Below are 24,347 nucleotides of genomic sequence, written 5' to 3'. Positions count from 1 at the left end.
AGGCTGACTTTAATGTTGTTAACCTTTATAGCCTAAAACTCCTAATCTTAGAAAATGTGGAGTTGGGTGACCGTGGCTTTCATCCCCAGCTGGAGTCCCCAGGATTTCTGGGGTGTTTCCAGTGGACTCTGAATGTATCAGATGTTGGAGTCTCTAAATGGCATCAGGCAGCTGAAGTGAGTTTAGGGTATAACAAGACCAGCACATCCCTCAACTCAAAACCACAGCAGACCCTCTGGGATTAGGAATACTTCCTCCTCTTTCATTAAGCAAACCTTGTGGAGACAGAGATACCAACAACAAATTGCTCCTGTTGGCCTTGCCAGCAGCAGGAGTGTGCGTCCTGCTGATCCCTCACTGCCAACACCCCTGTGACACATGGCTGTCCCCAGCACAGGAGGGACCTGGAGCTGCTGAGAGAGTCCAGAGGAGGCTCCAGGATGATCAGAGGGATGGAGCAGCTCTGCTGGGAGAGCTGGGATTGTTCTGCCTGGAGAGGAGAAGCTTTGGGGTGGCCAAATTGTGGCTTTTCAGTGCCTGAAGGAGCTACAGGAAAGAGACTTTATACAAGGGATGGAGTGCCAGGACACAGGGAATGGCTTCCCACTGCCAGAGGGCAGGGATGGATGGGATATTGGGAAGGAATTGTTCCCTGGGAGGGTGGGCAGGCCCTGGCACAGGGTGCCCAGAGAAGCTGTGGCTGCCCCTGGATCCCTGGAAGTGTCCAAGGCCAGGCTGGACTTTGGGGCTTGGAGCAGCCTGGGATGGTGGAAGGTGTCCCTGCCCATGGCAGGGGTGGAACTGGATGGGCTTTAAGGTCCCTTCCCACCCAAACCATTCTGGGATTCCATGATACTCGTGTGGCTATGACATCAGCCTCCAACCTCAGCAGCCTGCAGAGAATAAATAATGTTTCACCAAGATGAACTCTTCCTAGATGGAGATGCAGCTCTGAAGTGCCTCACCCTATCTCCAGGCTGGAACACAAACACAAGCTCCCAAAGCCTCCAATGCCTGTTCCCACCCCAGCATCAAGGCACTGGAGACTCAAGAATTAGACCAACAAGGACATTTTATTTGTGGAGGATTATTTGTGCGCATCTCCAACAGCCTGGAACATTTGGGTTTGGAGGAATTCACACAACTGTGCGTCAGCTCTCCGTTCCCAGCACACCCAGAGCTGTAACACCCCACTGCAGCAGGAATTACAGCTTTGATTAAAAGACATTAATGTTGTTCCAGTCCTAATGTGAGGGCTGAGAGCAGACACACAATGAATTCAGAATGTTCATGGCCCACACAAACCCACAGCAGCTCATTAGCTACGATAGAACATTAAAAAAAGAGAGAAGGAATATGGAAATGAGTGTTTCTTTCCATGAGGAATCATTTCTTTCTTATGCTGTTGAAGGGTAAAATTAATATTAGAGGACAAAGAAGGAACACTTTGCCTTTATCAGATTAGAGCAATTACAAACTGTTTATAAAGATGCTTTCATAACATTACTTTTGTTCTCAGAAAAGAAGACTCCATTTGCAAACAAAGTTGGAAAATTAAGATTGGCTCCTTCAAATTTACCATCCACCAAAGATGAACAAACTGCTGCCTGAGAAACTGCTCAGTCTCCCTGGTTGATCTCAGCTGTAAACCTTCCCCAGAGGAATTTAAAGGTGCACATTTTCAATGGATCTCTGCCACCTCTCCATCTTCCCAGCACAGAGAAGGGGAGGTCTCCAGGGAGACCTTAAGCACCTTTCAGTAGAAAAAGGGAGCTTTCAAAAAAGAGAGAGAGGGACTATTTCTATGGTTAGATAGTGATGGGACACGGGGAAAGGTTCTGAATTAAATGAGGTGGGATTAATGGGATATTGGCAAGGAATTGTTCCTTGGGAGGGAAGTGAGGCCCTGGCACAGGGTGCCCAGAGCAGCAAGTGTCCAAGGCCAGGTTGGATTTTGGGGCTTGGAGCAGCCTGGGATAGTGGAAGGTGTCCCTACCCATGGCAGGGGTGGGAATGGATGGGATTTAATGTCCCTTCCAACTCAAACTAGTCTGGGATTTTATTAAAATAAATTAAAAAAAAAAATTCACAGCCACCACAAACCCATTGAAGTCTGGGATTTTACTGGGTGATAGATTGGCATCAGAGCACCTGTTATAGACACATCATGTGCTAGAGATACACCAATTTATTTGGGAAATGACCCCAGAGTGCAGGATTCAGGAGCACCCACCACTACTCCAGCAAGAATGGAACCACGATTTTCCAAGCACTAATGACAAAGGCATTAAAACACACATTAAAGCTACCCCAAGGGGCACTGTGCTAATGAGCCTGCTTGATTCCATGCCTGGGTTTGCATCTATTTTTTTTATATTCCCATTGAAGAGATATAGAATATATTCCCATTCCCACTGGAGACAGTGCAGCACATCTCTGCTCTTCTCCTGCCAAAATGCCATGCTCCAGGAGAAGCTGAAGAACAGCCTGCCTTGCCAGCTGCTCCTGGGGCTCTGGACTGCCAGAATGTGGGAGAAGCACCACAGCAGTGTATGATATCCTGAGCAGCATACCCCATCCCAGACCTACCTGCAAGCTCATTCCACACAAATATTTATGGAAGCAAATAGGTTTGCATAGGGTTAATTAGAGAAAAATAGATTATCACTGATGTCTTTGCTTTTGTTAATAACAAGGAGGAAATGAGGGCACAGCAAAGCCTGGGAGCCTCCCAGTTTCTTGCAGGAGCTGATGGAGTGATGAAGCGTTTTATTTGCCCATAATTGAGGGGGATTATTTTAGTAATGAACCAGGAGCTGAATATTAGCTGTTAAATACAACCATCATCATCTTCCTGGACTTGGAATGAGGAATTCTTTAAAACTCAAAAAAAAAAACTCTACAGTAGCAGCAGCCAAAACAAGATTATCTCCTTTCCCAGTGCTCCATAAAGCTGGGGAATTACTGAGTCTTTTTAGATATTACAATGTTTGTCAAGCAACAATTAAAAACGCACCAGCGATTAAGCAAACACCATAAAGCTTTTACAATTCATTTGAAGCAGGCAAATATTTGTGCAGCCAAATAAAAAAATCCCAACCAACACTGAAGTATTTGGCTCTCTGAAGATTCAAAATCCTTCATTTTGAAAATGGGTTTTTAAAAACCCCCTTTAAGACTCCAAGGCCATTCAACCTGGCCTTGGGACACTTCCAGGGATGGGGCAGGCACAGATTTTTTTTTGTTCAATCACAAAGCTGTCATCAGCAAAGGCACATAAATAATTACTACTTGCATTTACAGCCAAGAATCCCCATAGAGTGCTGATTGTGTGAGATAAACCAGACCCTTCCCACGAAGTTTCCAATCTCAGGCATGTAAATTTGAATATTCCCAGTTTTCCAGACACCTGTGCTAAACAGTAGGAGGGCTTATCCAAAATCAAGATTCCAGGACAAAGCAGAAATCTCAACTCAATCTGAAACTGTGAGCTTCACTTCAGGTGTATTTCTCCCTCCAATAAAAGGCAATGCCATCCCCTGGGAAAGGTGGGACAATGGGGATGAGCTCTGCAGGACCCCTGATGTCCCCAGCTAAACTGGGCCAAGTCCAAACAGCTCCAGGTCTGAAGGCAGGAGAGCACTTTAAAAATTAAATCTTCCCCAAACACCACAGTGCAGAATAAAGAGGATTTTAAGCACTTTTCCCTGTTCTGTCACCACTAGTGCAGCAGCCCTGAGCACTCTCCCTCTCTCCCACACTTCCCATTCCCATGAGCTCCCCTCCCTCCTGCCAGCATTAATCCAGCTGTAAGGAGAAGTGCATTCTGAGGCCAAAAATCACCCAAAGAGGGGACTTTAGCATGTATGGGGGGATAATGTTTAACCCACACTTCTTCCCAAAGCAGCTCCTGCATCCCTGGACACAGAGGTGTGCACTGGAATAACAGGAGATGGACATTGCTTCATCTCCTAGGGAACAGCAGGACCCCCCACACCTCCCAGGAGGGCACTCACAGAGCTGGCACTGCCAAACCTCCCTCCTAACCCAGGACAATGCTCAGGAGATGCAGTCTGAGAGTTTAGGTTGGACATGGAGGAAAACTTCTTTTCCAAACAGGTGTCCCTCGGGGTTAGGGCACAGCTGCCTGACAGCCCCTCTCCCAAAGGAAGGCTGGAGAAACCTTCCTGAGGTTTCTTAAGCCCAGGATCAAAGGAGGTATCTGATTATCACAGGCAGAGCACCTGAGTTTCTCCTTGACACACGAAGCAAACATCAGCTAAACTCACCTGAATTCCTTTCATTTCCCCAAGAACAAAGCCAACTGTGCTGTGTTAGCAGAGAGTGTCAGACAACAAGAAATCTGTATTTGGGATCTCTCACAATGGAAGAATCACAGCAGTGCTCAGCAATGATGAAGGATTACAAAATCAGAGGCAGAAAAAATTCAAAGAACAAGGAGGACTCTGAAGAGGTTGAAGAGACTCCTCAAACAGGGAATACAGGATCTAATCAGATGCTAAACAACCTTTAAGTGGAGGATGTGCCTTCCCAAGGAGGAAATGGGCCAGGGAGGCAGGAGAGGCACATCCCAGCAGAGTCTCTGCTGTGGGCACTCAGGTGTATCTCGGAAATGGGGCTGGTGACATGGACAAACCTGCCATGTGGCATTTTCACACCCACTCAGGCAATTAATCCCACTCCAGGCAGCGCCTGTGACTCTCATCAGCTGAAGAAAATCCAAGTTTGAAAGACAGGCTCTGATTTGGGTGCACTGTGTGTATTCAACCAGCCTCTGCTCCTGCCCTCTACTACAGATAAGTCAGGCAGAGTAACCTCAGAGCTGAAAAACAAACACAAGGAATAAATACCATTCTATTGCTTCAAAGGCAGCCAGGATTTTGCCTTGTTCAGATCTCTGCACTTAGCTCCCAGTGCTGTCAGATCGTTTCAGATGTCTGGAGTTCAATGCAAATGTCTGGAGTTCACCTCAATTCCCATCAAAAAACCAATCTAGGGTGTCCAGGAGGTGTCAGAGGAAAAGAGAAGACAGCTCTAGGGTGGCACCTGTGCCTTCTGCTGTGCACAGAGGCCATGGACTGCTCTGAAAAAGCAGAGAACTAACAAAACATAGCTGAGCCTCTTCCCACGCGCCTCATTCCTGAAGTTAATTAAAAAAGAAACACTGTTTAAATCTCATTTCCTCCAGCTGGGTGTCAGGCACAGGCTGCAAAGGGCAGAGCTTCACCAAAACCATTTCAAACACTACTGACTTTGATATTCTGGAGTAAAGGCTTTTGCAAGTAACTTCAGAGGAGTGAATGCAGTTGTCAACATTTCTGTTGTCTGGATGGGTTTTATTGCAGCCTAACGATAAATAAAAGCTCTCCCATTCCAAATCCATTCCCAGAGAAGATGCAATTCATGAAATATAATGAATTTTTCAAACGTGCAATACAGAGAACTTGTCTGGTGTCTTTTTTTTTTTCATTAAAAAGCCTATCTGCAGTTTTGTCAATTTATTTGGTATCCAAATGCTTTTAACACTGGCACTTAAATAATATGAAATCCATCTCTGCCAGGGAACTTCAGAGCAGATAAATGCAAGTAAACTACAGCCCTCTTCAAGTTCCCAAACTTGAGCAAATACTGGGAGTGTTAGGGAGCTGGGAAAGGGGCTCAGCCTGGAGAAAAGGAGGCTCAGGGGGAACCTTGTGGCTCTGCACAACTCCCTGCCAGGAGGGGACAGCCAGGGGGGGGTCGGGCTGTGCTGCCAGGGAACAGGGACAGGACAAGGGGAAACGGCCTCAAGCTGTGCCAGGGGAGGCTCAGCTTGGACAGCAGGAGGAATTTCTGCATGGAAAGGGTGCTCAGGCCTTGGCAGGGGCTGCCCAGGGAGCTTTGGAGTCCCCATCCCTGGAGGTGTCCAAGGAAGGGCTGGAGGTGGCACTCAGTGCTCTGGGCTGGGGACAGATCAGGATTGATGATCCTGAAGGGCTTTTCCAGCCTCAATGATTCCATCATGGGAATTGTTATTGTTACTGGAATTATTATTATTCCATCCATTTGACTATTACTGCATCATTGCCACAAGCAAATGGATTTAAGGTCACAGGGTTGATACCATGGAGCAGATGTCAGCTGTTCTGTCCCCGAGCATTTGCAGCTGAAAAACCCAGGGAGTCTGATGAGACACAACACTGGGATTTTCAGCTCCTTTCCAGGATTCTGCTTCTTTTAGGAGGTGTAACCGATGTGTGGCATTAATCAGCATTTAAAACTGGCATATCAGAGCAGCAGTACAGAGCTGTGGCAGAGGAAGCCTTGAGCTGCCCTAAACAGCCTTCTCCACACTTGAAGTATCTCCCCACAACCTCTGGGCCATGTAAAAAATCCCACTTCAAACAACATCCCTGAAATGGAGACACAACACCAAGGGCTATCAAAGCATGAGGCAATCAAAGCATGGCAAGAGTAGCAGCAATAAGGGTGGAATGCTGAATGCTGAATAATGAAGAGATTTCCTTTTATCAACACAGGAGCTGTCTGCAAACACCTACAGCTGCAAGGCTGCTCCTTGTTCCCTCAGGCTGCAGTTTCACCCCTGGCAGCAGATGAAGGTGAAGTCCTTGTGTGCAAAGTCACCTTCCTGCCCCTAAAAACCTGCCAGGGCTTTCCCTCCCCCAGAACACATCAGCATGGAGATCAGAGGAGCTCAGCTTGGACAGGCAGGAGCCTCCACAGTGGCTCTCTTTGGTTTAGGCTCGAGGAGCAGCCCAGCCCTTTACTCTGGGGTTTTATCTTCCCCTTCTGCCCCGCTCAGGTGAGACCCTGCCTGCAGAGCTGCCTCCAGCTTGGGGGTCCCCAACAAAAAAAGGACCTGAAGCTGCTGGAGTGAGTCCAGGGGAGACCACAGACATGCTCCAGGGGCTGGAGCCCCTCTGCTCTGGAGCCAGGCTGGGAGAGCTGGGGGTGTTCACCTGGAGAAGGCTCCAGGAAGAGCTCAGAGCCCTTCCAGAGCCTAAAGGGACTCCAGGAGAGCTGGAGAGGGACTGGGGACAAGGGATGGAGGGACAGGACACAGGGAATGGCTTCAGGCTGACAGAGGGGAAATTTAGATGGGATATTGGGAAGGAATTGTTCCCTGGCAGGGTGGGCAGGCCCTGGCACAGGGTGCCCAGAGAAGCTGTGGCTGCCCCTGGATCCCTGGCAGTGTCCAAGGCCAGGCTGGATGGGGCTTGGAGCCACCTGGGACAGTGGAAGGTGTCCCTGCCCATGGCAGGGGTGGAATGGGATGAGTATAAAATCCTTTCCAACCCAAACCATTCTGGGATTCTCTGATTTCCCCTGGTTTTTTTTCCTCTGTCCAGGGATGTTCAGACACAAGGGGAAGATGCTTTCCATTGATCCAGCCCAATCTCAAGACTGCCCTGCCTTTTTCTGAACCTTGCCATAGCTAAAAAGGACTGGAAAACAAGGAAACTTTCACCATTATACTTGTGGAGAGTTTAAAAGAATAATTTTGGTATTGGTGTTCACACACATTTTTTCCTCACAATAACCCCACAGTACTACAAAAGTGGTAGAATGGGGGAATAATAATTAAGATTATTCATTAATTAAACCTGCCCATTGCTGTCTGAGAAGCAGAGGCAGCAGGATCCTCATGATCCAAAGGGATCAGCCAGTGGAGGTGGTGCTGCCACAACCTGGTTGAAAGCAATAAAAATTGGTAACATTTACTGAATTATGCCCTATTTGAGCTTATTTTAGGGAGATTGTTCTATGATTCCCTTAATGGAAGTTCATTGGAAGTGATGGACTTGAGATACAGGGAAGCACAACTGCTCCAGTACAATGAATCAAATGTTTAAATTAATCCAGTGTCTCTCAGAAAGAAAAATTGAATTACAATGGGCAAAATAATCTTTACAAACTGCTTTTGTGGACAGCAGGAAAGGCAGCTTGGGGTGATTTCATGTCATCAAGGACCTTCTAAAAGTGGCCTTAGAGAACAGAAGGCAGTGGTTGCTTTGGTTCTGAAACACAAATTGATCAGTTCTGGGTCTGTCTTGGTGCCAAGTGGCTTTTTGTTTTCCAGTTACTACAAAACATAGTCTAGAATGAGAAATTTTATATAATCTGGGGCAAATCCAGCCCCTGTACTGTCTGTTGCATTTTAACCTGGGAAAAGTCCATGTGTGGCTGAGCCCATAAATTAATATTTAGGGTAAATATTCCATTGCCTCCCCTTGTTTATCAAACTGCCCAAAGCAAAGCTTTGCTGTTAACAGCAACGTTCAGTCACCTCATTTCTCACAGCTGCTCTGGCCATATTTCAAACATCAGCAACATTTTCAGTGACATCTATAAAGAGGGATGAAATGGGAGCTTTTATGAACTAATTATCTGACATCTGCTGTTAATATTAACTAATTTTTCAAGGGTTGCACAGAGAAAGTCATCATCTCCTTTAAGTGATGGGAATCTCAGCTCATTCCACTCTGCAATTAAATCAATGTGAAAAATATCAACAAAATTATTTCCACAAGTATTCCAGAACAAGGGAACCACTTCATTTCCCTGCATGATGATCATCCTCCTTCAGTATCAGACACAACAAAGCTTTGTTATTTATTGTTACTTTTTCTGCTTGGCTGTACAGGTCTATAGAGTTTTTAAACATGGATTTAACACTGAAAGTTTTCCCCATAAATAAATATCCAGTCTTAAAGCTGCCCCTGATGCCAGAACCTCCAGGTGTTCATCTGGAAAAGAGAAGGATCTGGGGAAGGGGCTCCAGGAGAGCTGGAGAGGGACTGAGGACAAGTGATGGAAGGACAGGACATAGGGCATTGCTTCCCACTGCCAGAGGGCAGGGATGGATGGGATATTGGGAAGGAATTGTTCCCTGGGAGGGTGGGAGGCCCTGGCACAGGGTGCCCAGAGAAGCTGTGGCTGCCCCACCTCTTCCTTCAGCGCTTCCTTTAAGGCTTTAGAAAAGGGGATAGGAAGCAGAGCCTGTGAATCTTGTGAATCTTGGAATCCCAGACTGGTTTGGGTTGGATGGGACCTCAAAGCCCATCCAGTGTCACCCCCTGCCATGGGCAGGGACACCTTCCACTATCCCAGGCTGCTCCAAACCCTGTCCATTCTGGCCTTGGACACTTCCAGGGATCCAGAAGCAACCACAGATTCTCTGGGCACCCTTATTCCAACACATCTGGGAGGTTTCAGGTACACAGTGATGCTAGAAGGGAAATTAATTTTTCATTCTGTTTTCCCTGTTTCTCTTGGATTAGCCTGTCCTTCAGTAAAAATTTCAGTTAGGACTGCCCATCCCTGTGCCTGTGTCTCCAGAGCCACAGAGATGCCATCCTGAAGATACTCCTGAAGAAGAAGAAGGGGAAGAATCTCCTCCTACACCTTCCCATTGTCCTCAACATCATTTTCTCATTATGATCCCCTTGGAGGAATAATCTAATCCCATTCTGTCACATTACTTGCAAAACTTCTAAAGGTCACAGAAAAATACAGGCAGTGTTAGGGTGAGTTTAAATTACTTTCTCCCAGGATATATCCATTTATATTCCATTTATCTCCCATCGGGCACACCAGACTGGCTGGGCCATCTTAGGTATCTTATCTCCATGTAATATCAGAGAGGTTTTAATCAAACAGTTCAGTATCTAAAGTCAACTTTCTTCCAAAGTGTGTTTTAAGGAGAGCTGAACAAACTTTACCCTTTACCTCCTGTGACTGTTGGAGGAGAATATCTGAAGGCAAGATCCTTCTGCAAGGCTAACGAGTCTCCACAGTTTTAATTGGCAACTCACTGCTGCCTTATTTTTGCTCACAAATTGTCCATGTTACCAAGCTCCTCGTAAAGTTCTGTCATTCCTGAGGCTGCAGCCAGCAGTGCACAGCTCTCCATTAAAACAAAAACAGCAGTGGAAAATTCAAACTCATCCAGGCTTGGCAAGGAACGGCCGAGCTCCTGCCTTAATCCCTCTGTGCCGCGCCGGGTTTTGTACAATTAGTGCAGCTGGCAAGCACAGCAGCTTGAGGGACTCTTGTGCTGCCTTTTGAGGGCCAGCAAAAGGATTTACATAATTTAGAGTTTAATAACTTCAGCCTCTGCTTGCTTTTTTTTTTTTTTTTTTTTTTCTAATAGTTCTCCGGGCTGGTGTGGAGTGTAACTCCCCTGAAATCGCCGGCCTCGTACGGAAATGTTTCTAGGGGATGGTTTTATATTTGAATTTTGCCCCCAAGAGAATCCATTTTAGGTGTTAAGACTGCTTCTAAAATAAGCAGAACACCCTTAGAAGATGGAAAATCTGCTTCTTCCACAAAATCCCCCTTAAATCACCTGCAAAAATCTGCTCCACACATTATTCTTTAAGAGGAATGTGCACTTCTACACAATATTAACAGCAGAATAATTTCACTTCCACATATTTTCTGCTATCAAAATGAAGAATCACAATGTTTTAAACACAACCTCAATTAGCTGGGGGCATTTCTGTCTTTTTTGTCTTTTTTTGCTGACCTTTCACAGCTCTTTTTTCCAACCACGTCTCTAAAAACAGAGGATCAGAGACATCATTTTAGGTGCAGCCATAACAAGTGGTGTTTTCCTCATTCTGAACCTAATTATTTGTTGGAATCAGGGAGGAAAGATTATGGCTCTGCTTTGAATTGCAAGCAGCATCCAGGTTTGCATGCAGGTCTGGATATCAGTACAGAGAGAGGGAGAAATTAGCTGTTGATTTGGATTTCACTGCGTGTGCAGTGGAAGGTGATCTGTGAACATCAAGGAGTCAGAAAGCCTTTACCATTCCATGCTTGGAGCAGAGTGCCCAGTTTCTACCAGAGGAAGAAAAAGCAAACCAAAAAGACCCCAAACTCCTCACTAATATCTGGAAATGTAAAGCAAACCCTGCAGAATGACCAAACAAAAATCAGAAGTCAAAAACTGTATATTTATCTTAACAGAAAGCCACATGTCAGGAGATGTGTCCCTGACTTTTCCTGCTCCTCAACACCCAAGGGTTTGGGTTCTTCCCAGCCCCTGCTTGAACTCAAACCCCACTCTGCTGTTATTTAAGACTGCAATAATAGAGAAAAAAATATGTTTACAGTGCTCCCAGGACAGGCTTTTCAAAGCCCTGGATTGCCTTATTAAAGAGGTCGTTATGAGGCAGGAGTCAGATCAGAATCATTAAATTTTAACATCTCCTAAATTCTGTTGCAAAGACAAAGCCCTTCCTCCGGTGATTTATATCTGAAGTTTGCTCCTGCAGAGCGGGCATGAGCTGAAGATCCCATGTAGACTAACAGTGAGTGATGTCACTAAAATCTTTATTATTTACAAACCAAAACCAGGGTACACATAAAACCCACTTCCAGCAGGAGATGTCAACTCAGCTGACACCTCATTATGGCCCAGCTGCCACGCTGAGCTCCACGCCCTCGTAAATCCATCCTTCACTCAGCCTCTGCTGCAGCTTCACCCTCAGAAAGCAGCACTTAATGTCCTCATAATGAAGTACAGGCAGGCACATCAAAACATGCTCCTGACACTCTGGAGATGATGGAAAGCTCTATCCTGGAAATTGGGAAGCCCTGAGTGTTTTTCCAAATGGGAGCTGGATGATGCTCCCTGACACTTCTTCACCACCAGTGCTGACTGAGTGTCTGCTCTCACTACAGTCACCAATTTCATTTCTCCAGAATAAAGCTTGAAATGATCCAAGTTATCCCCAGGCTTAATGGAGTATTTGCCACCACTCACCTTTCTAGGGATTTACCCCATTTATTGCTCATTTCCCAAAGGAACAAGCTGTTTGAAGCTGTGTAGGATCAGCTAAGTCAATGCCATGCCCTGAGAGGATGTGAACACCTCCACAGCCTCAGCTCAGCAAGGGTGACCTGCAGCAGTTCCCCAAGCTCATTAGACCCCCACCTGTACTGATTTGTGCACTAGCAAGAGAGGAAATTCCTCAAAGTCCCTTGCTGGCCCTGGGAAAGAGATTAAAACCCAGCAGAACTGTAATTACACAATGCTGCTGGGAAAGGGGCAGAGGAACACAGGTATAGACTCTTCTTCCTTGAGGCAAGGACTCTCTGAGCAGTGACATTACACCTGCCCCCAGTTTAACCAGGACAAAGGGGCTTGAGACAACTGAATGCCACGTGCCAGTCCAGGGCTTTGCTCAGGAGGGGAGCCTGAGGCCGTGGAAGAGGCAGTAAGAGGAAAAGCTGCTGTGTGTAATTCCCTGTGGGAGCCCCTTGTACCACCAGGTGAGAATGGCCACAGGAACAGAGTGGTTATGTGGGATTCCACTCTAGCATTCTTCGGGGGAACTAAACAACAGCCATCCTCCCACTGCCTTTTCTAGGATTTGACCTTCCTTTCTCCCCTTTCCAACCTTCCCCAGCTGTGTTTATCTCACAAACCTGCTGCTTCTCTGAATTTTTCACCATCACCTAAAGTACCCAGCACTTGTGAAAGGGCAAGGTTTGGACAGGTGAGAACAGAGAACCTCAGTCATGTCCTTCAGCCCTCCAGAGAACAGCACATCCTGCAGAAAATAATCCACTTATCTATTCCTGCTTTCTCATTCCTGCCCACTTATTCTATTCCTTTCTCTCTTTTTGAAGCACAATTAGGTATTTGAGAAAGACTCTTCTGAGCAGGGACTCGCACAGCTCATTGTTCTGACACAAGAATACCACTGGTTTGTATAATTCAAGTTTGTACCTCTTGTTTGGATCACTCTGTGCCATTTGTACCCTTCTGACTCCTCCCCCACAGCACCTTAAAACCACACAACTATTTATTATCTCTCTCTGCTTCAGACACCACCATAAACTCTTGTCTTCAAGATCAAGGAGGACTGTGATATCCTATATCCCAGATCTCAACTCTGCATCTGAATTTCAACAAAACCTATTTAAGTCATACATAACAACGTGATTTATTTCCTCTGCTTAATTGTGCAAGCTAAGCCTTTGCCCAGAACATTCATAAAAGAAAACAGATAACAGGAGAAGTGGTGAGGAATTTGGAGCAGGGAGTCAAGTGCCATCCAGAGTTTTTTTTTTTCCCTGATTTATTTTAGCTTTGTAGGAAAACAATGACTTGTCCTGAACAAAAACTAAGCTTTGCTTACTGAGTTTCCCTTGAAGACTTACACAGGTCAGAAAGGTTCTTCTAAGCAGTAAGAAAATAATCATCATGAGATTCAGCAAGGGAAACTGTGGTGTAACCTTTAGGCTCCTCCGCATGGGGTGGGACCAACCTGAGTGACTGAATGAAGCATTTCCTCTGCATCTTCTTCACACAGAATTCCATACCAAAATTAGTTGGATTCACTGAGAAAGTGAAACATTTAAAGAGGCTGTAACTTGCAAGTGAAGAGATGAAAAAGCATCTAAAATGCTCTTACTTTTGACAGTAGCTGTCCGGGTGCAGTTGTAAAGGATGGCCAACTCCCCAAAAACTTTGCCAGGTCCCATGGTGCAGAGCTTCACTCCCTCTTTTGTCACTTCAACCTTCCCATCTGTGAGGAAAAAAAAAGATAAAAAGACCATTTTGAAAGGGCAATTAAATAATTTCAGACATTTTAAAATGAAGATTAATGTTTTTTAGATTTCACTTTTTAAATGAATTTGATTACAGACCAGGTTGGGCGAGGCTTGGAGCAACCCAGGATAGTGGAAGTTGTCCCTGGCCATGGCAGGGGGTGGAACAGGATGTGTTTTAAGGTCCCTTCCAACTCAAACCATCCTGGGATTCATACTTGTCTTGGTTTACAATACAGAGGGTGATAAAAGGTATCTATTCTATCACCATCTGTTGAGGGTGGGGGCAGTGATCCTTATCTCTGCAGGAGATATTCTGCTAATGGGCCATCCACTGAAACCAGGCAGGGCATTGTTCTTTATCTTTTCACAACCCATCCTTCCTCCAGCCAGTCATTTTCTGCTAATGGCCATTGAGTCCCACTGTGGGACTGATAAAATTACTGCATCCCATTGGGAGTTGCTCCAGCCAGGGGGAAGAGCCCAACATTTCTTACCAAGATAAAACAGAGGTTTTGGGACACTAAGGGAGCCCCTTTCTCCACTGGACTCCAGAGGAAAACCGGATTTCTCCACATCACCACTGGAGCTCCGGAGGGAAACTGCACCTTGTACAGGAGCACTGCTCCAACTGAATCACATCTGTCACTGCAGGAGGATGCAGCCACCATGGAATGGGACTGCTGCCAACACCCTGCCTGACGGGGTGTCAGGCTGTACTCTGACTGTGTCAGGGTTTGGGGTTTGTTTCTTTGTAGTACTGTATTTCTATTTTAATTTCCTAGTAAAGAACTGTTATTCCTAATTCCCAGATCTTTGCTTGAAACGCCCTTGATTTCAAAATTATAATAATTTGGAGGGAGGGGGTTTACATTCTCCATTTCAAAGAGAGGCTTCTGCCTTTCTCAGCAGACACCTGTCCTCTAAAGTAGGACAGATTTTGGCGCCCAACATGGGGCACGAGGGCATCAAGAGATAAAAGGATAGGACAATACTGCAAACAAAAAAAACCAGAGCCCTACAACTTTTCAAAAGGAATTAAATGTATTATGAAGGAGAGCACATATACTCAGAAAAAAAAGTTAAAAACCAACTGTTGCATGCAGAAAATTTCAACACTTGAATGTTTTTTGTGGAGCACCTGTACAGTCAGGACATACAGTACACTACACTCAGTATGACCCTTGTTTCACCTCTTACAATTTCAGATGAAATTTCCCCCAATTTTTGTGTTCAAAAAGGAACAGATTTAGGTCTTTTACACCACACATGAAATGATGGTGTAATTTTGCTCATTTTCCCTGAGAAAGTAACCCCTGAGAACACTCATCCATGAATAACAGAACTATTACTGAAAAGAAAATTACTCTGACCCGTGGCTATTATTTAATTCTCATCTCTCCACCCCTTGCCTTTCTGAATATCTTGTTTTATGAGGGGAAATCTGCTTTATCAGCTTACCTTCACCATGCTGGGAAGGGATGTGTGAGGACAGGTTAAAATCCTAGGTTGGATGGAAAGAAAGGAGCTCAGTACCAACCTGGAAGGTTGGAAGTGACCAATCTTTTAAATATTGGAGGGTGTGAAAAGCAAGATTTGAAAAATAAGAGCCAAGAGAAGGGAAGGAAGAGAGGACAGATGTGAAGGGGGCCACAGGATTATTCCTGCCAAAAAAAAAGGGTGGGGAAAAAAAGTGAAGGTTTTGAATCTTAGCAGCCACTAAAAAGCCTCCCCTGACACCCCAAACTGGGAAACAGCTTCAGGGATCACAGAATACAATCAGAGAACTGAAACACAGACTCATTTAGGTTGGAAAAGATGACTGTTTATCAAGCTGAGAGTGTCTGTTTGGTAAATATAATGATCTATATGTTACCTGGGCTGTGGCAGTGTAAAATGGCAGCAGTGTTTTCTGTAATACAGAAGCAGAGTATCAATCTAACAAAAAGCACAAAAATAGGTGCTCATCTCAAGAATGAGCAATATCAAGCTCACACACTTCAGAGATTCCTAAATTATTTTGAAGAATGTAAATTTTTGTTTAATAGAATTGAGTTTCAGCAGCTTTTTCTGAAAAAAGCTCTGATGGATAAAACTCTACAACAAAAACCTGAAAAAGGAATTGCTTCACCTAACTTTTGGCTCATGGGCTCCAAAGAAAGATGGACAATTCTGAGCAGTAATCTACAGATGAGATCACATTGTTCCCAAGTGTTAGGGAGTACAAGAAACATATTGCTGATGAAATTAAAATACTTGTTTTAAAAGTATTGAGAAGATTTCCCAGCATGATATTGCAGGTACATAAATCTATGTTCTGTGGTTTGGTAATTAATGTGCTCTTTCATTATAATTTATTGTCCTGGAGAAAACCTCCCATTCTCCTGCTGTGTAACTGAGCAATCTGAAACATTAAACACCCCACCATAAGATGCCCAGACCATGAGCAAAATTCACTTCTCATGTCAAAGGACTGCTGTAGGATTTTTCCCATTTTCTTTTCCTACCTGGCAGCCTATACAGTGCAGTTTTCCATGTAGCAAACAAATTGTTGTGCTGCATCAAGCAGATAAAGGAACCAAAAGAAATACAACACAATATTGGTCAATTAATGGAGATACATCTGCAGCTTGCCTTGGCATCTCCATCAGACAAAAACACTAAATAATGCAAGAGATGCTTCTCTCCAGGGAGGAGAATCAGAAGATGCTGCATTTCAGTCTAAATATTGAGCATTATTGAATTCAACATTATATTTAATTTACAGCTTGAGCTGATTTTGGGGAGCTTTAGCTGCCATACAAACACTGCACTTTTCTGTCAGCTGTAAGAAGCTATTCCATAACGATGGGCAGTGCATATGACTTTTCAAACAGAGCATGAAATAAAAATCTCAGTGTCCTCAGTTGCCCAGTTCCAAGGGCTCCAGCCATTCCCTTTCCAGGATGAACACAAAAAGGTGACCAGAGTTAAGGGGTCAATAAAAGAGATCGATGCCTCCACAAGCTACCAGCCTGCTCCCAACAGAAACACCTGCAAAAATCCCTTGAACCACGCAGAACTCAAAATATTTTGGGTTCTGCAGACCCTCAAGTCTCAGTTCTTTGGTTCTTTGTCCTTGGATACTTCCAGGGATGGGGCAGCCACAGCCGCTTTGGGCAACGTGTGCCAGAGCCTCACCTCACCCTGTGGCTTTGCAAGGTTTCTGGGAGGTTCACTGAAACGTACTGAAATTAAGCTTTTCTTATGGAAAACTAGTCCTAGGAGTTGGATTTACACGATCCTTGAGGATATTCTGTGAAATCCAAGAGGGAACAGCCTGCCTTGGTGCCCTGGTCCCCAACACACATCCCTGAGCCTTGGGCCTCTCATCCAGAGCCTCCCTTTCCCAAATTAAACCCTGCGTGCTAATTACATTGTAGTTGTAAATTTAATTGTGGAGCAATTAAAGTTTTAATTGCTAAGTGGCTGCTTGACTTCAGAGCTGGTCAGATGAAGATGTGCTAACACTGGTGTTTGTTTGGAAACACGAAGTGATAATGGTCCGCATTATTCATGGAATTATTCATGGGGTTGTGCCCCAGCTACTGGGAACCTTCCCCTCGGTGGCTGTGAGGTGTTACATTTCAGAATGAGGAATATTCACAATATTAAAACTAAAGCCAGGATTTAGGTTTTTTTTTTTTTTATCACAGCCTTCCTAAAATAGGCTGACACTGAATTACTCCTGATGCATCTCCATCCCAATTTCAGGAATCATGGAAATGGTTCCTGGAAAATCATCTGCACATGGAAAATCATAGAATGGTTTGGAAGGGACCTTTAAGCTCATCCAGTGCCATCCCTGAAATGGGAAGGGACACATCCCACTATCCCAGGGTGCTCCAAAACCTGGCCTTGGACACTTCCAGGGATGGTGAACCTGTGCCAGGGCCTGTGCTCTGGTAAATTCCTGAATAACCTCCCAGGATGCCAAGTTAAACACGGATCGTTTTAACCACACAAGAGGAAAAATACAGATGAATGAAGCACGTAAGAACAAAGCAGGAACAATTTTGTCCCCTACAACACCACCAGCAAAGCACAGAGGTTTTGTTTTGATGGGGACATTGGGGGTTTTGTCACTCTGAGTACACCCAATTAAACATGAAATAACATCTCTGGCTGAACTGCATCCACGTCCCTCAAATGAATGGAAGGATAAAGTAAATTGCACTCATGTGACTCTCTCAATCAGGAGGATCATTTTTTTTCCCCAATAATTAAATAGTCGTTTTCTCTTTCTGGGCACAGAAGAAAACAGATTAAGTTGACCTGAGGAACTTGTCAGCCTGTGTGTAATTTATATAATAGACTAAATTTTTGCAATGCATTATCAGCTCTCCCTTTTGCCTCCTAGCACAGGGGAAAGGACACTCACTGCTTCAAGCCAGCTTCATCCATGACTCCCAAATCCAAACAAATCTGAATTTTAAAGTTGCAAGAATATCCAAGAGGGTATTGAAGAGCCCCAAGTGAATTTCTGTACAGTAAGAGAGTTTCTTCTGTTGTCTAGTAAAGCTTTAAAAGTAGGAATGAGCCAGGGACATTCCTACCTTGTCTTTCTCCGTACCCAGGAGACACCCAGAGGTGTTTTATTACTTGTTTTCAGTTTGTTTCATAATAATTCCTTATTTTCAGTTGTCTATCCCAGCAGTGCCTTTGGAACATGGATAAGAGCAATAGATTTTAGTATTATTCACATTACTGGGCCCGCTTCAAGTTCTGGACCTTTAGGGAGACAAAAAAGGCTGGCTCTCCCTGAAGGCACTAATTATTCATCACATCCTCATGCCAGGTTGAAAAATACAAACACTTCTAGTGAAAAATGAGGAATGTAAAAAAGCAGGGTTCAGCACTAGTTCATGTATTCCTAGGATATAAATTTCATCCCACAACTCCAAAAATGCCAGGAGGGGTGGGAGGAGGATTCTCTCAATTCAGTGCAGGATTCATGAATGACTATTCAATATTTGATTTCATCTGTGCCTATTTCACACTTGGACTGCAGCTTGATTTGTTGGATGCTATTCAAGCTCTGCTCTGAAAACTGAGGAATGATTGTTTGCAGAAAGTTTTCTTTAGGAAATGTCGCTTTGGATCAGCAGATTTTCCTGAATAAGGCTGAATGTATTTCAAAAATGGCACCTAAGATGAAGCACAAGTTATCCTTCAACACAATGACAAGCCCCTGTGTATGTGGGAAATGTAAGCCCTGATGAGTTTCTCCCTTACCCAAACTCAGGAAAGTTCTGACAAAATAACTACAGTATCAGTGAGGAAAAAAATAAATAATGCATATTTTGCCAAATTTCAAGTTGTTTTCCCACTGTAAATTGTTTCAAAAGTGCTTTGAATATGGAGAAAATAGCATTTTTCCTCAGGTATCTCCCTGGGAAAAGCCAAATAAATTCTGATAGCATTTCCCAGGCTTATTTTGTTTTAAGCTGGCACCTGCAGCAGGAGTTTAAAGCTCAATCTTTTAGAGCTGTGAAAAGGAACTGAACACGGGGCAGCTTGTCAGCCTGGAGACTGATGACTCTGTGGAGCCTTACCCATATCCCATTCCCAAAACCCCTCCAGTGAGCTTTACCCTTGTTGGATAAAACCCAGGAGGAAGGTAAATGAAGCAAGACCTGAATTCTGACTCTCAAACCTGCAGCTGTAACTGGTGACACTCCAAGTCCCTTCAGCAAATGCATCTGGAGTTGAACAAACTGATTTTGCCTCCTCTCAAACCCTCCCAATGTGATGGAGCTGGGGCAGTCACTGGGACAGCCTCCCCAAAACCAGACCCTGGAAATCCTCTGGCTGGGGAGAGATTTCCAGTGCCAAAGTTCATTTAGAGGAGAGTCTGACACCAGCACAAACCCGTGTCCAGGTGCCCCAAAAACCAGAAAGTATTTCCCAAGCTGGCCCCACCTCCCTGGCAGGGACCTGCAACCAAAAAATGACAACCTAAAACTGCTTTTTAACACTGGCTTTTAAGAAATAGTTTTGAAACTGGGCTTGAAGCCATGAATCAACGTGTACCATGTCTGCAGCCTGAAGCGATGCCTTCAGAAACACCTCTTGGATTTAAATCAAGGCACACTCCAGAGAAAGCATTACTGGAGATAAGAGCAGAGCTCCAGCCCACTTTCCATCCTGGCTGCAGGAGCGTTTTGGAAAGCAGGGAATGGAAAGCAAGGAGGTGATTGCTGAAATCTGTAAGAGCAGCCCGGGGGCAAAGAGGGGCTGGGAGAGCTGAGAGCAGCTGAAAAAAGGATAAAGAAACTTCTCCTGGGCTTTAAAGGTAGGGACTAAACCAGAGGAGAGGAAGGCACAGAGCACTGAGAGCTGAAGTGAGGCAGATCCCAGAGTCACTGGGGTTGGAAAAAACCCTCCAGGATCTTCCAATCCAAGCTGTGCCCGATCCCCAGCTCACCACCAAACCGCAGACATTTCCCTTGAAAGGAGAAGTGGAGAGTCCCTAATGAATTATCCCAGAAGCTCAGTTCTACCTGCACAGGGATGGGCACAAGAAAACTCTGCAGCCAAAGCAAAATAAATTGGTTTTTCCAGGTACCTCCTCCTCTCTGGGTGAACAGGAAACTGGTTTGGATTTTTTCCTGTTACGATGATGATGAAGAAGACAATTTTTTTTTGTTTGTTTTTTTGGATCCACTCTCATGGAGAGATGCACATCCTCAAAAACCATATAAAACATTGATAAATATATACACAGACATACATTTATCCTGGTTTTGCAAGGTCTTTCCAACTGTAATATAGATCTCTGCTCAGGGTGATGGAGAGGTGACCTCCAGAACTCCAGCACACCTTGATTCGTGTGTGAGTCGCAGGCATCTTGTCTGATGTAAGATTTCCTTCAGCATAAAGGCACACACAGGGCTGTGTCACCCCAGAATGAGCACTGATCCCACACTCTCCCCCTCAGAAAATGAACAGCTCTGCCTGACTCATCCATCAGGAGGCTGAGAAAAGGAGGGAGAGTGAAGTCTGGGATCCTTGCAGGAAGCAAGGGAGGTGTGGTTTGCTCATTTGATTTTTGGGGAACTCAGGGAGTTAAGCTGAAACTCAAAAAGATCTGCAGAGAGTGGGAGATGCTGGCAATTTATCCTCACACACACTCCCTTATCCTAGTCCTTCTGAAGCACAGATGTGAACAAAAAGTGATCAGAGAGAAGGGATGAGTATCATATTTACCCTGGATAAAATATTGAAAAGCTCAAATACCCTTCAGGGCACTCCTGTCTAATTTGCTTCACTCTTACCTTGATAAATAACAAGTTTCAATCTCAAAAGCAAACAAACCCAAATGCAAACTGCTTTTCCCCCAAGCATTCTGTGGAAGGACACAGCCTGCCCTGCCATATTGCAATGTTTGTCCCAAATTTTCGTTCAGCACCTCTTAACCTGGAATTACAGCTCCAAATCCAGGAGTGCAAACTGACCCTTTTTTGGTACTCAAGGCCTTTTGTGAGCAAAACCCTGATTTGTTTCATTTTCACAGCCCTTCTAAGACACTTGGTTAAAATAATCCCCCTTAAAACACTGAGATGTTTCAGTGGAATATACTGAGAAATGACATATTTTGCTCACCTGCCTCAAACAGCTGTTAGATCCTGCCATCCAAACTTATTTCCTCATTGCAAACCTCCTCCCTTGCTTGTCAGAGCTCTCACTTTCATTTCCTGGCTTTTCAAAATAGTTCAGAAGAATTTCAGCACAAGAGAAAACAGATCTAAGTTGCCCCAAGGAAGGTTTAAATTGGATTTTGGGAAATATTTCTTCACAGGAAGGGTGGTCAGGCATTGGAAGGGGCTGCTGGAAGAGGTGGAATCACCATCCCTGGAAGTGTTGAAAAGCCATGGGGATGTAGCATTTGGGGACATGGACTCGATCCTGGAGGGCTTTTCCAAACTTAATGAATCTATGTCAAAATGTTAACCAAAAAAAACCCAACCAAAACCAAAAGTCAAAGCTATAAACAAATAAAACAGAGGAACTGAGAAGTCCATTTTAATTTATCCTTTAATTAAACCAAACATCACTTTTGATATGTGACTGGCAAGTGATACTGGGACATGCAGTCACTGCAGTCTCATATCAAAGATAACAGAACAAACCCAGAGGCTGAGAGCCCTTAAAGCAGCACAAATTCATTCCCTTCTTTCCCTTTTTACCCAGGATAAGCAGGTGCTTGAAAAGTAGTGATAAAAGAACAGATATATTTAAAAACCCTGAGACAGCCACTTCCTAGAGAAGCTGTAACTCACAGAAATAAAAGATGAATATTGATTAAAATTTACACACCCATAATATTTGACACTGTTCTGCAGGTGCACACCCACACATCAATCTGCCTGGAGCAGATTCCTCAGCTCAGTGCCTAACACCAACAGCTCTGCAAGGAAATCCCACAAAAACTCCTCAGGGCAAATCCTGAATCTCTCTTCCAGCCTCTCCCTCCAGCCAGGACCTTGAAGGAGAGAGGTGCTGCAATGGCCAGGAAAGTCTCTCCTTCCTTCAAGCCACACCACAATGATTGTATGTGGGGGATTACTTAATCCAATTTTAACCAAATGCTCTGATGTCATAATATTTTTAAGGCCACTTCACCCTTAGTGATGTTGCATGTGCTCACAACTCCTTCCTGTGGAAAATAACATGAGGAGATTGGTAAATCCACCTGAGGGACACCTGGGGATTAGGATTTCTATTAGGATTTATTTGGTCCTTCCAGCCCACAGTGTTTGACCAAAGAGCCAAACCCTTCTCTCACACTGCTCTGAGTGACTGCAAATCCACATTTACCATTCCAGGTCTCCCAGCACAGCTCCTCTCTCCCCTATTTTCCACATTTTCCTGGTAAATAAACACCTGGGATGAGGCTGAAGGGACTGGCAGGGAAGGCTGGGCAGGCAGAGCTCTCACTGGGGTGACTCAGATGCAGCAGGAGAAGATGTTCACTAAATCAATGTTTTCACCTGACACCTGCAATGATCTCAGCTCTGAGTTACACAGAAGCAGCAGCACTTTGGTGCTCTCATTCCTTGTCCAGACACGAGGGGTTTTGAATAGCTGGTCAATAAAACTTCGCAGGTTTCTGACAGCAAAGTGTTCCTGACAGAACAGGCACTTCAGAATTCCACTCTGCCTTTTCTCCCCTGAAGGCAGTAAGGGAACGATTTCTTCAGAAAACAAATCTTTTCCCATTTAACAAAAATAATTCTCCTCCAAGAGGAGCTCTGCTCAGATTCCCAACCATCCTCACAGCACAGGTGAACAACCCAATTTAAGTTTGTCCACTGGGAAGGAAGGGTGCAGGCAGGGCTCTCAGGAGCTGCTCTGCTTCCCATTTCATCCTGCAGCCTCCCAGGGAGATGGATGCCTGTGATTTCCTTATTTCACCCCAATATTTAGTCCACCTTGCACCTAACTCTGATTTAAAACCTCCAAAGCATCCTATGGGGAAAGGAAGGACAGTTCAGAGCTGGTTTCTTGTAGGAGAAGATGGAAAAGTAGCATCAGCAGCTCAACCCAAATTTTATTAAAAAATGCCAAGTGTATCATAAAGCATCCAGAACAATCAAGAAGAGAAGCAGGAATATGAGAAAAGTGTCAGCAGTAAACAAAGTGGGGATTCCTTGGAGACCCTCACATGCCTGGAGGGTTCAGGCTCCACCACAACATGGAAACAATGACACCTATGTAATAATGATTTCACTGCTTTAAAAGATTCTGCTCCTTTATTGCCCCAATCCCCTCTCTGTTTGTCCTACAAATGACTCTTTGTGGTGTCTCCCAGAGCTTTTCAAGGGCTGTTCCTTTCCACAGAACTCCAAAAATCCAGAGTTCATTGGGAAACAGGGAAAGGATGGGACACAGGTTGGATTTAACAGAATTGTTCTGTTCAGCCCCCTGCCTTGCCTTTGCTAAAATACAGAGCTGAGTTTCCCTCGCTCCAGACAGCAGAGAAAGGGAATGGCCAAAGTGGTTAGGACAACATTGGGGAATCAGTAATTTGGAAAAAAATACCTGCTCTATGAACTGTAGGAGGTTATTTGATTCAAAGAATAAAAAACAGAAAGAAAGGGAGAGAAACCAAATACATAAAATTAAGTCTTGATTCTGAGAGAGAGAAAAAAGGAGAATTTATCATCCGTGGCTGTTTGTTCAGCTAATCAAATGCCATGAGCTGAGAACCAGGGTGGCAGCTCTGAGGCAAGAAACCAGGGCTTAAACCACAGTAAATCTCAATCTCAGGGTGGTTTGAATGGGAAGGGATCTTAAAGAGCATCTCATTCCATCTCATCTCATACCCCTGCCTCAGGCAGGGCAGGACAGGCCAGCTGTGAGCACACAAAAATCTTCCTTCAAATCTTTATTTCACCAGAGCTGCTTCCCACTTTTGCTGTTCTTTGGAAAACCCAACACTGCTGAGCCCACAGCAGTGTGTAAAACACACCCCAGCAAAGCCTGCCCTGTGCTATCAGGAATGGATCAGCTGAGGATTTCAAACACACTTCAGAAAAGAAACCCTGGTGGTGCAGGGGAAGTGGCATTTTGGGAATAGATATCCCCAGGGATGGAAATCAGCATAGCAGGTGCTCTTTGATTTTTTCAAACAAAAGACAAAGGAAAGAAGATTGGACCCATTTATTACAATCTTGGGGAGCATCCACTTGGAAAATGCATGTAGGAGCAATTATTTA

At 44.6% G+C, this 24,347-nt stretch overlaps 1 protein-coding gene across 3 annotated transcripts in view; it reads right to left on the bottom strand.

The window, feature by feature from the left end:
• PRKG1 (protein kinase cGMP-dependent 1) overlaps positions 1 to 24,347 on the bottom strand; it is a 358,167-nt gene that overhangs the window by 186,440 nt on the left and 147,380 nt on the right. For all 3 annotated transcript variants that reach the window (XM_033066125.2, XM_033066123.2, XM_033066126.2), the window contains exon 3: positions 13,452 to 13,565. In XM_033066125.2, the coding sequence (XP_032922016.1) occupies positions 13,452 to 13,565 (114 nt within the window). The remainder of the gene's footprint in view (positions 1 to 13,451; positions 13,566 to 24,347) is intronic.

Source organism: Catharus ustulatus, chromosome 8, assembly GCF_009819885.2.
Source record: "Catharus ustulatus isolate bCatUst1 chromosome 8, bCatUst1.pri.v2, whole genome shotgun sequence".
NCBI lineage: Eukaryota > Metazoa > Chordata > Aves > Passeriformes > Turdidae > Catharus > Catharus ustulatus.
The sequence above is the reverse complement of the archived record's forward strand: the minus strand, read 5'-3'. Positions and strand labels throughout refer to the sequence as shown.